Source organism: Mustela erminea, chromosome 6, assembly GCF_009829155.1.
Source record: "Mustela erminea isolate mMusErm1 chromosome 6, mMusErm1.Pri, whole genome shotgun sequence".
NCBI classification, from domain to species: domain Eukaryota; kingdom Metazoa; phylum Chordata; class Mammalia; order Carnivora; family Mustelidae; genus Mustela; species Mustela erminea.
The window spans coordinates 52,527,840-52,540,716 of record NC_045619.1 but is presented as its reverse complement, the minus strand read 5'-3'; the positions used below and the strand labels follow the sequence as shown (position 1 = coordinate 52,540,716).

General features: G+C 38.3%; 1 protein-coding gene across 2 annotated transcripts in view; it reads right to left on the bottom strand.

Moving 5' to 3' along the window:
- Window positions 1–12,877, bottom strand: part of A2ML1 (alpha-2-macroglobulin like 1) — a 92,550-nt gene that overhangs the window by 59,576 nt on the left and 20,097 nt on the right. Inside the window, exon 1 of one of the 2 annotated variants that reach the window (XM_032347180.1) lies at window positions 6,572–6,693. The exons of the other annotated variant lie outside the window; for it this stretch is intronic. Within the exon in view, the coding sequence (XP_032203071.1) occupies window positions 6,572–6,603 (32 nt within the window). The 5' untranslated portion in view covers window positions 6,604–6,693. Of the gene's footprint in view, window positions 1–6,571; window positions 6,694–12,877 lie in introns of those variants that run through there. 2 annotated transcript variants of the gene reach the window in all.

The following is a 12,877-nucleotide window of genomic DNA, read 5'->3' as shown; positions in this document are numbered from 1 at the left end:
TTATTTATCTATTTATATGAGAGAGAGCACAAGCAGGGGGCAGAGGCAGAGAAGCAGGTTCCCTGCTGAGCAAGGAGCCTCATACAGGATTCTATCTCAGGACTCCAGGACCAGAACCCGAGCTGAAGGCAGACACTTAACCAACTGAGCCAAAAAGGAACCCCAAGAGATAGCCATTTTAAATGGAACCAAATAGAGGGGCACCTGGGTGGCTCAGTCAGTTAAGTTTCTGCCTTCAGCTCAGGTCATGATCTTGGGCTCCTGAGATAGAGCCCTGCATCAGGCTCCCAGCTCAGCAGGGGGTCTGCTTCTCCGTCTACCTCTGCCGCCCTCCCACTTCTGTTCTCTCTCTCTCTCTCTCTCTCTCTATTACCTGCAAATAAATAAATAAATAACATCTTTATTAAAATAAAATGGAATCAAATAGGAATTCTGGGGTTGAAAAATAAAATAAATGAAAAATTCACTAGAGGGGCTCAACATCAAATTTGAGCAGGCAGTGAGAAAAATAAAATCAGTGACTTTAAAAATATGTCAATTGAGATTATCCAGCATTAGGAACAGAAAAAGAATGAAGGAAAATAAACAGAGCCTTAGAGACTTGGAGACCATCAAGCATGCCAATATACTCGTAACTGAAGTGGTGAGAGGGAAAGGAGCAGAAAATAGTATTTGAAGAAATAATTGCCAAAAATTCCCCAAATTTGATTAAAAAAACATTAATCTACACAACTAAGTGCAATGAACTCCAAGTTAATAAACTGAAAGAGATCAACACCCAGATGCATTACAAACTATGAAAAGAGGAGAGAGTCTTGAAAGTAGTAAGAGAGAACAACTCATCATGAATAAGAAATCTCCCATAAGATTAATAGCTGATTGCTCAGAACACACAGAGATCAGAAGTGCCTGGCAGGCTCAGCCCTAGAGTGAGCAATTCTTGATCTCAGCGTTATAGGTTTGAGCCCCTCGTTGAGTATAAAGATACTTTAAAAAAATCTTTAAAAACAAAAAAGAAATCGTGGAGATCAAAAGGGATAATACATTTAAATTACTGAAAGGAAAAAAAAAAACTGTCATTCAAGAATTCTAGATCCAGCAAAAATATCTCCCAAAATGGAGAAATTAAGTCATTCATGGATAAACAAAAACTTCAAGATTTCCTTAGTAACAGAAATGCCTTACAAGAAATCCTATAGGGAATCATTCAGGCAGAAGTAAAAGGACTTCAGACAGTAACTTGAATCCTCATTTTTTTTTTTTTTAATTTATTTGTCAGAGAGAGAGACAGAGAAGGAGCAAGCAAAGCAGGGAGAGGAGCAGGCAGAAGGAAAAGCAGGAGCTGAGCACGCAGCCTGATGTGGAACTGGATCCCAAGACCCTGGGATCATAAGCTGAGCAGGCTCTTAGCTCTCCCTTGTGTGTGGTTGTTTTTTGTTGTTGTTGTTGTTTGTTTTTTTTTAAGATTTTATTTATTTATTTGACAAGAGATCACAAGTAGGCAGAGAGGCAGGCAGAGAGAGGGGAAGAAGCAGGCTCCCCGCTGAGCAGAGAGCAGGATATGGGGCTCCATCCCAGGACCCTCAGATCATGACCCAAGCCAAAGGCGGAGGCTTTAACCCACTGAGCCACCCAGGCGCCGCCTGGTGTTTGTTTTTTTAAACAAGCTCTACACCCAATATGGGGCTTGAACTCACAATCGCAAGATCAAGAGTCACATGCTCTACCAACTGACCCAGTCAGGCATCCCTTAATGCCTCATGAATAAAATGAAGAGCACCAGTAAGGGAAACTATGTAGATAAGTGTAAAAATAGAGTATAATTGTACTACTTGTTTGTAACGCTTTCCTTCCCTGTCTAATTTAAAAGACAATTGCATAATACAATAATTACAAATATAAGTTGTTGGGTATATATGTTTAAAGATACGATTTCTAAGAATAACAGCATGGTAGGGGGCAGGCTACATTAAAAACAGAATTTTATATACTCTCAAAATTAACTTGGCATTAATCTAAATTAGATTGTTATAACTAAGATACTCATGGTAATCCTTAGGGCAACCACTAAGAAAAAAAGTTCTAATTATAAATTTAGCGTTGACCTATTGTCAAATATCAATTAGACGTTTGCAGGGAACTTATCTTGAATTTATTCCACTTCTCCAATAAATGAAAAGTTAATAGTAGAGACTTATCTTCAAAAACTTGTCTAACAAATAGGCATAGTAGGATTCTATAAAAATTCCAAGAGCATCCTTCTAAAAATGCCTTCTATAGCCTCTGGCTTTGTAAAGGTCTTTGGGGCAGATTTGGCGATTTTTTAATTTTTTTAAACTTTTTAAAAAAATTTAAAAATTTTTTTTTTAAATTTGAAGGTATAAGATTAAAGATTAAGATGTTTAAAATCCAAAGAATGTCACCAAGTTCCTAAAAGAGATGCCTATTTCCATTAATGACAAATTCTGTATTCACAGAAGTAAAAGGAAGTGGATTGTTGGTGAAACCCATTGTTATTTCAAGCTCCAACCAGTAGGTGGAATCAGAGTACAAGGGACCCATCCAAGGGAAAAAGGGTATTGGAATAGGACAAAGCAATTATTTTAAAAGGCATGAGCAGAAATTGACAGTCACATGAGCACTGACATTAGGAAGCATCCTTTCGGAGAGATTGTTATCTTTGGGCTAGAAGGCTAAAAGGAGGTAACAGAATCTTTGTGAAAGAAGTTTTAAGAAACTACGCTAAAGGCGCGCCTGGGTGGCTCAGTGGGTTGGACCCTCTGCCTTCAGCTCAGGTCCTGGTCCCGGGGTCCTCCGATGGAGCCCCACATCGAGCTCTCTCAGGAAGGAGACTGCTTCCTCCTCTCTCTGCCTGCCTCTCTGCCTGCTTGTGATCTCTGTCAAATAAAAAAAATCTTTAAAAAAAAAAAGAAAGAAAGAAAAGAAGAGAAACTACGCTTAAAATCTGTCAAATAAATAAATAAAATCTATAAATAAACGTCATTTGCTCAGGTTGTTCAAACATGAACTTAACTCATGACAGAAGGATGACCTAAGTGACTTATTCAGATTCTATTCATTTCACTGATTTTTTTTTTTTTTAAGTAATCTCTACGCTCAATATAGGGCTTGAATTCATAGTCCTGAGATAAAGTGTCACATGCTCCATGGACAGAGGCAGCCAGGTGTCCCTCATTTCATAACTTTTATTCAATCTTTTTATATATCTCCTACATCTCTTAATCCTCAATGATTGGCCGGTCTTTCAAATGCACCCATTCTCCTAAGAAGTAATTGAAGGACAATTTAAGAATTTTAAACTGTCTTCAGAGAAAACCTTTTACTTTTTCTTTTTGTTTTTGTTTTTTAGAAGAAATGGTCGCTTTTTTTTTTTTTCCAGATTTTATTTATTTATTTATTTGACAGAGATCACAAGTAGGCAGAGAGGCAGGCAGAGAGAGAGGAGGAAGCAGGCTTCCGGCTGTGCAGAGAGCCCAATGCGGGGCTAGATCCCAGCACCTGGCACCTGGGATCATGACCTGAGCCAAAGGCAGAGGCTTTAACCCACTGAGCCACCCAGGCGCCCCTGGTCACTTTTTTTTTTAAGTGATTTTTTTTTTTTTTTAACATTTATTTGACAGAGAGAGAGATCACAATTAGGCAGAGAGGCAGGCGGAGGGTGGGGGGAGCAGCCTCCCCGCTGAGCAGAGAGCCCAATACAGGCCTCTATCCCAGGACCCTGAGATCATGACCCCAGCCGAAGGCAGAGGCCTAACCCACTGAGCCACTCAGGCGCCCCAGAAAACTTTCTAAGTAGAGATTTTGATTAAGTATGTTTGCTTCCCTGCCAGTTGGGGAGCTTTAAGATTGGGCCAAGTTAACTAATGAGGCAACTACAAAATACTACAAACATTCTAGTGACGTCAAAAAGATAACGACCTGCCTTCAGCTCAGGTCATGATCCCAGAGTCCTAGGATCAGGTCCCATATTGGACTCCCTGCTCAGCTGGGAATCTGCTTCCCCTCTGACCCTCCCTCCTCTCATGCTCTCTCTCACTCTCTCTCAATAAATAAATAAAATATTTTTTTAAAAGATAGAGGAAATATTATAAATGATGTTATGACAACGCATTTGACAACTTAGCTAAATAAAGAAATTTTTTGAAGATACAAACTACAAAGCTCTTTCAAGAAAAAATAGATAATGTAATTAGTCCAATATACATTAAAGAAAACAAGTTTGTATTTAAAAACCCTCCCACAAAGAAAAATCTAGGCTCATGTGCATTCCCTAGTGAATTCTACAAATATTTAGAGAAGGATGATAGCAATTCTACACCAGCTTTCCCAGAAAATAGAAGAGGGAATACTTGACAGTATGTATGAAGTCCGCTCAGGAATAAAAATAAATGAACTATTGTTACCTGCAACGTAAGAGAGTATATACTTTCCCTGTTCCTGGTGTAGGAGGAAAACATATAATGTCTTACTGTTAAGTGTGATGTTAGCTGTGAGTTTTTTGTGTAGATGTTCTTTGTCAAGTTGAGAAACTTTGAAACTCTCTTTCTAGCTTGTTTGGAGGGTTTCTGTTTTTATTTTATTTTATTTTTTTGCTTTAAAAATTTTTTTAAAAAAGATTTTGTTTATTTGACAGACAGAGATCACAAGTAGGCAGAGAGAGAGAGGAGGAGGCAGGCTTCTGGCTGAGCAGAGAGCCCGTCGATGCGATGATGCGGGGCTCAATCCCAGGATCTGGGATCATGACCTGAGCCAAAGGCAGAAGCTTTAACCCAATGAGCCACTCAGGTGCCCCATGCTTCTAAAAATTTTAATCAAGAATGGGGTTGGATTTTGCCAAATGCCATTTCTGCACCTAATGATATTATATTTTGATATAATGGATGTGATGGATTATACTAATTGATTTTTGAATTGATTCAACCTTGCCAGATGTCCTTTATCCAGTCAAAGGAGTTTCCTTCTAGTCCTAATTTATTTATCATGTAAGGTATTGGATTTTGTCAAATACTTTTTCTGCAACTCATGTTGAGATATTCATGTGGTTTTGACTTTATTCTATTGATATGATATAGTCTTAAATTGATTTCTGGATGGTAAATTAACTTTGCATTTCTAAAATAAATCTCACTTGGCCATAGCGTATAATCCTTTTTATACAAAGCTGCATTCATTTTGCTAGTATTTGGTGAGGATTTTTTCATCTATATTCGTAAGAGATATTGATCTGTAGTTTTCTTGATTGATCTGTGATGTTTTTGTCAAGTTTTGGTATCATGGTAATACTGACTTCACATACTCAGCTGAGTAATATTCCTTACTCTTTTATTTTTTGGAAGAGTCCATTGCAAAATTGGTGTTAGTTCTTTAAACATTTGGTAGGATTTTTCAATAAGTTCCCTTGCCAAGGTTTTTCTTTGTTAAGAAATTTTTATTACTAGGGGCCCCGGGGTGGCTCAGTCAGTTAAGTGTCTGCTTTCAGCTCAGGTCATGATCTTGGGGTCCTGGGATGAAGCCCCGAGTATGGCTCCCTGCTTGGCAGGAAATCTGCTGGAGCAGGAAGCCCACTTCTCCCTTTCCCCCTGCCCCTCCTCCCTGCTCATGCTCTAGCTCTCTCCTTCTCTCTCAAATGAATAAATAATCTTTAAAATATTTTTTATTACTTAGTCTTTATTTTTATATATCTATTTCAGATTTTCTGTATTACCTTGAGTCAGTTTTGATAGTTTTTATTTTTCTAGAAATTTGTCTTTTTTTCCAGATTATCTAATTTGTTGACATACAGTTGTTCATAGTATCTCTAATAATCTTTTTTAATTTCAATCAAGTCAAAAGTAATGTTCCCTATTTCATTCAAATTTTAATAATGAGTATTCTCTCCACTACTCCCACCCCCACCTTGGTCAGTTTGGCTAATGGTCTGTCAATTTTGTTTTTGTTTTTTTTTTTTAAGATTTTATTTATTTAGGGGTGCCTGGGTGGCTCAGTGGGTTAAGCCTCTGCCTTCAGCTCAGGTCATGATCTCGGGGTCCTGGGATCGAGCCCCACATCAGGCTCTCTGCTCAGCAGGGAGCCTGCTTCCTCCCCTCTCTCTCTGCCTACTTGTGATCTCTGTCAAATAAATCAATCAATAAAATCTTTTTTTAAAAAGATTTTATTTACTTATTTGACAGACAGAGATCACAAGTAGGCAGAGAAGCAGGCAGAGAGAGAGGGGGAAGCAGGCTCCCTGCGGAGCAGAGAGCCTGATGTGGGGCTCGATCCCAGGACTCCGAGAGCATGACCTGAGCGGAAGGCAGAGGCTTTAACCCACTGAGCCACCCAGGCGCCACCAATTTTGTTGTTTATTTTAAAGAACCAACATTGTTCTGTCTTGTTTTAATTTTCTTGATTGTTTTTGTATTCCCTATTTCATTAATTTCTATTCTAGAATTTATTATTTCCTTCCTTTCACTTTTTGGGGATTTACTTTGCTTTTTTCTTCTTAGTTCTCCAGGTGGAAGTTCAGGTAAATGATTTGCATTTTTTCTTCATTTTTTATGTAGGTATTTACAGTAAACATTTGCTTCTAACCATTGCTTGCATTGTATTCCATAAGTTTTCTGTATATTGTCTTTATTTTTATTCACCCCAAATTATCTTCCAGTTTTCTTGTGATTTCTTCTTTGGCCCATTGATTACTTAGATGTTGTTTAATTTCCACATAGCTGTGAATTCCCCTAATTTCTTTCTTTTATTGGTCTGTAATTTCTTCCTTTGTGGTTAGAGAATGTAACTTGTATAAACTCAATCCTTTTAAATTTATTGAGGCTTTTTTATGACATAGCGTATGTTCTAACCTGCAAAATGTTTTGATTGTGTTAGAGAAAAAAGTATGTCTTTTGTTGCTATTGGGTACTGAAGTATTCCACAGATGTCTATCAGGTGTAACTGGTTTATACTGCTGTTCAAGTCTTCTATTTACTTTTTGCTCTTCTGCCTTGTTCTATCCATTATCAAAGGTGGGTATTTTTTCTATCTTCAATTTTGTCCATTTTTTTGTTCCATGCTTTTTGGATTTCTGTTATTAAGTTGCACATATAATTGTTATTTCTTCTTGGTAGACTAACCTTTGTCATTATGTCCTTTTTTTCCCTCATAACAATTTTTGTCTTAAAATCCATATTATCTGATATTAGTACAGTACTCTAGTTCTCTTTTGGTTACTCTTTCATGGCATATCTTTTACCATCCTTTTTTTAAATTATTTAAAGATTTTCTTTATTTATTTGACAGAGAGAGATCACAAGTAGACAGAGAGGCAGGCAGAGAGAGAGAGAGAGGGAAGCAGGCTCCCCGCTGAGCAGAGAGCCCGATGCGGGCCTTGATCCCAGGACCCTGAGATCATGACCTGAGCCGAAGGCAGCGGCTTAATCCACTGAGCCACCCAGGCACCCTTTTACCATCCTTTTAATGTGAACTTACTTCTTCTTTGAAATGACATTTCAAAGAAATGACATTTCAATTCATCCAAAAAATTGGATCACATTTCTTTTTTCTTTTTATATAGCCATATGCCAATTTCTGGTGTTTGAGAATTTAATCTGCTTACATTTAATGTAATAGAGGATTAAGAAGTATATATGTCTCCCATTTTGCCACTTGTATTTTTTTCGTTCCTCAGTTCTTCCATTACTGCATTCTTTTCCATTAAATGGGTATTTCTATGGCATTGTTTTAATTTCCTTATTGTTTTCTTATTTATTTTCTTAGTGGTTGCTTTGTGGATTAGCATTTTAACTGATCGCACTCTAACTCAGATTAATAAATTTAATTTCTATAGTTTGCAAAAACTGTGTGTGTGTATATATGTACATATATACATATATACACACATCACACCCATTTTATTTTGTATAATCTTAACTGCCTATCCTCAAGTTTGCTAATTCTTTATTATTCCTCCTCAGAGTTCCTTTAGTGCTTATTTTGTTTCAGATATATTATATTTCAACTCCAGAAATTTTATCTGGATCTTTTGAATACTTTTTACCTTTTGGGGTACCTGTGTGGCTCAGTTGGTTAAACATCTTCCTTTGGCTCATGTTGTGATATCAGTGTTGTGGGATGGAGCCCCATGTGGGGCTCCCTGCTCAGTTAGGAGTTTGCTTCTACCTGTCCCTCTGCCCCTCCCCCAAGCTCATGCTCAAGCATGCATGCTCTTTTTCTCAAATAAATAAAATCTTTTTTTTTAAATGTGCTTTTTCTTTTTTCAAGATTTTATTTATTTATTTGACAGAGAGATCACGAGTAGGCCGAGAGGCAGGCGGGAAGGGGGGGATCAGGCTCCCTGCCAAGCAGAGAGCCCAATGTGGGGCTTGATCCCAGGACCCAGAGATAATGACCTGAGCCGTAGGCAGAGGCCTAACCCACTGAGATACCTAGGCGCCCCTAAAATCTTTTTTTTTTTTTTAAAGATTTTTTATTTATTAATTTGACAGAGAGAAATCACAAGTAGATGGAGAGGCAGCCAGAGAGAGAGAGATAGGGAAGCAGGTTCCCTGCCGAGCAGAGAGCCCGATGCGGGGCTCGATCCCAGGACCCTGAGATCATGACCTGAGCCGAAGGCAGCGGCTTAACCCACTGAGCCACCCAGGCGCCCCAACCCCTAAAATCTTTTTAAAAATACTTTTTTTATTGGGATTCTCAATTTGATGAGACATTCTCCTCGAACATTATTTTAGTTCTTTATAGATTTCTCTTAATTCTTTGCACATATTTCAAATAGGTAGTTTAAAGTCTTGGTCTAGTAAATCATTTGTTCTTCCTCAGGTAGAGTTTCTATAGAATGTTTTCTTTCCTTCTATGTATGGACCATACTTTCTTGTTTCTTTGCATATGTCCTCATTTTTGGTTGAAAATAGGGCATTTCCTGGGTGGCTCAGTCTCTTAGATGTCAGTCTTTAGCTCAGGTCATTATCTCAGGGTCCTGGGTTGGAGCCCCACATTGGGTTCCTTGCTCAGCAGGGAGACTGCTTCTTCTTCTACATGCCACCTTCCCTGACTGTGCACTCACACACTCTCTCTCACAAATAAATAATATTAAAAAAAGAGAGAGAGAGAGAGAGAGAAAAAGAAAATGAGGTATTTCAAACAATATAATTAAGCAACTCTGGAAATCAGATTCTTTCACCTTCCCAGGGCTTGTTGTTGTTGGTACTTGTTGTAGTTACTGTTTTTGTTCAATAACTCTTTCTGGACTGGTTCTATTCAGTCTGTATATGTGTGTGTGTGCGCGCGCCACTGGCACCCCTCCCCAGCTCAATGGTCACCTAATAACTGGAGAGAAATTTCCTACATGCTTAAAAAGAGTAAATCTCTGTCTCTGCTGAGCGGTCTTTATGTATGTTGAAGCACATCTTCTACATTTACCTATGCAGTTTACAACTTTATCTTAGCCTTTATTTCCTGCTTGTGTGTACTCACCAGGCCAGTCAGAAATGAGAGCTTTAGACTTCAGGTCTTTCCTGAGCATGTGCGCAGTCCCATGTAGGCTCTTAGAACCCAGGAATATGTTGGAGTATTCAAGCCCATCTCATTCATCACCTCATTCATCTCATTCCTCACCTTTTCCCTTTAATGACTTTTGGCTAATCTATTGTTTGCCCCAACTGTGATTGAGGCTTTCTTTTAAGTTTGTTAGGTGTGATGGAGCAGCCTTTACTCTAGAACAATTTTTTCCCACTCCTGAAGCAATACCCTTCTGATTTCTCTACTTTTTCTCCCATAATCTACCTAGTTTTTCCACTCTGGCTGGTGGGAATACTAATTATTCTAAACCTCTCGTGAGCCCCAGGAACTGTTGTCACTAGTGATTCCAGGTGGTTCTTTTCCTGTCCTTGGGTAGTTTCTTCATACACATGTGCTGAACAGTACTCATCCAAAAACTCAGGGAGATCCTCTGCAACCTCTGTACTCTGCTCTGGGAATTCTAGGTGTGCTGGCTCTCTAATTCTCAGCTCCATTCCTTCAACTCAGTAAGACCACTAGGCCCTGGTTAGATTGTCTTCTCCTGCACTGTGATGAAGAAACTCCCCATGTAGTATGCTGGAAATCATGCGGCTCATCTTGGTTCTTTTCCCTCTCTAAGAATTCATCTTCTACTGATGTCATATATATATATATGGTCCTGTTTTCTAATTGTTTCAGATGACAGGGTAAATTCAGTCTCTGTTAGCCCCATCTTAGCAAGAATTAGAAGTCCTCTTGCCTATCTTTCTACCTATGACTGTCCAGAGTCTATTATCAACAATGTAGCTAAAGTAGGTCTTTATTTTTTTTAAGTCTTTAACAATATAAATTAGATCATATTACTTTTCTGTTAAAAAGTGGGCAGTGCATACTGGGTATTTACCCCAAAGATACAAATGTAGTGATCTGAAGGGGCACATGCACCCCAATGTTTATAGCAACAATGTCCACAATAGCCAAACTATGGAAAAAGCCTGGATGTCCATCAACAGGTGAATGGATAAAGAAATTGTGAGATACACACACACACGCACACGCATGTGTGCACGTGCGCACACACATATGCACACACACTGGAATATTATGCAGCCATTAAAAAATGAAATTTTGCCATTTGTAATGATGTGGATGGAACTAGAGGGTATAACGCTAAGCCAAGTAAGTAAGTCAGAAGATAATTATCATATGATTTCACTATGTGGAATCTGAGAAATAAGGCAGAGGATCATGGGGGAAGAAAGGAAAAAATGAAACAAGATGAAACCAGAGAAGGAGACAAACCATAAGAGATTCTTAATATCAGGAAACAAACTGAGGGTTGCTGAAGTGGAGGGGGGTAGGAGGGATGGGGTGGCTGGATGATGGACACTGGGGAGAGTATGTGCTTGGTGAGCTCTGTGAATTGTGTAAGACTGATGATTCACAGACCCATACCTCTGAAATAAGTAATACATTATATAAAAAAAAAAAAAGTGTGCAGTACAGGAGCACCTGGGTGGCTCAGGTGGGTAAGTGTCTGCCTTTGGCTCAGGTCATGATCCTGGAGTCCCAGAACGAAGCCCTGCATTGGGCTCCCTGCTCAGCAGGAGTCTGTTTCTCCCTCTGACCCTCCCCCATCTCATGCTCTCTTCTCTCTCAAATAAGTGAATAAAGTCTTTTTTAAAAAATCTAAAAAAATGAATGTGTGCAATGTCTTTCAATTTCCCTCAAATTTAAACAATACCTCTCAGTTATCTTAATCCCAGTTTAACTGGGTCCTTCATTACCTACTCTCTCTGTCCATCCATACTGCTGTTCCTCAAACATTCCAGGAACACTTTCAGCTTAATCACATTTATGACTTACTGTTTCCTCTGCTGTACTAAAAAGTAAAGGCAAGACTTTTTTTTCCCCTGTTTTAACCTAAGCAGCTAAAATTGTGCACAGTACATAGTAGACATTTAAACTATTTGTTGAATGAAAGTCGGAGCACTTAGGATATTAGGAAAGTTACAAAAATAGGCAGTCAGCCATAAGAACAAAACAAATACAATTACCAAAAATGTAATAGAGTATCAGAATGAGTCTTGTCAATAACAAAGGTTATTTGATGCCAAGTGTTATTGCTGAACAAGAGATATTTAATGTGTTTTACCAAAGACCAGAATTTAATATAGATATTGAGCTGAGATGGGAAACTGTGGAAAGAGAATCATTAAGTTTAGCTTGAAATGCCTCAAAAACATAATTTCAAAAAGCAAAAATGTCTAATATTCCTATTAGAATTACACTGAAGACTATGTAATATCACCATCCTTTTTTAAAAAAATATATTTTATTTATTTATTTGACAGACAGAGATCACAAGCAGGCAGAGAGGCAGGCAGAGAGAGAGGAAGGGAAGCAGGCTCCCTGCTGAGCAGAGAGCCCAACGCGGGACTTGATCCCAGGACCCTGGGATCATGACCCGAGCCAAAAGCAGAGGCTTTAACCCACTGAGCCACCCAGGCACCCCTATCACCATCCTTTTTAAAAAACATCGTCAGAAGAAAAAAAAAGTCAGGATTTTTAATGTTGATAGAGATGTGGTAAAATGAGCATCTTATAAACTAATGACAGAATTGTCTTCCAAAGATTTAGTTTTTTAAAATTATGGCAAAATATACATAAAATTTACCCTTTTAACTATTTTTAAGTTCAGTGGCATTAAGTACATTCACATTGTTGTACAACTATCATCACCAACAAGTCTAATTTCTTCCTTTTCCAGATGAGGGAACTGAAACCCCCCTCCCCAAATTAAGTGATTTATGTAGGGCTACTCAGTGACTGCCATAACAAAATATTGTTTCCTGTCTCTCAATTCAATATTCTTTCCATTACATAATGCTATTGTCCTAGATCATTCAATATACTAGACTCCTATGCCTGTGAACCTATAAACTATATTACCCCACCATCAGAAAAGGCAGCATGAATCTGTCAGAGTCTATAGACTATATTTTATAGTATAAAGTATATTTATATAATGTATAATACACATATATAAAAATGTTTAATACACTTATTATTTTGTATAAAGATTTTTACTATAAAGATACTTGTGTTAGGTTTCCCTTGCTGTGTAACAAACTATGATAAATTTTTATGGTTTGAAACAGCACATATGTATCTTAGTTTTCATGGGTCAGGAATCTGGACACAAGTCTACTCAGATCTTCCCTAAGCTGCCATTTCATCTGAGGCTCAGGTTCCTTTTCCAAGTTTACTGGTTGTTGGTGTTTAGGCTTGACTCTCAGGGGTCACTCACTGCTCCTTGCCATCTGGACCTTTCCATATGGCAGCTTGTCTCTTAAAGGCCAACAAGAGT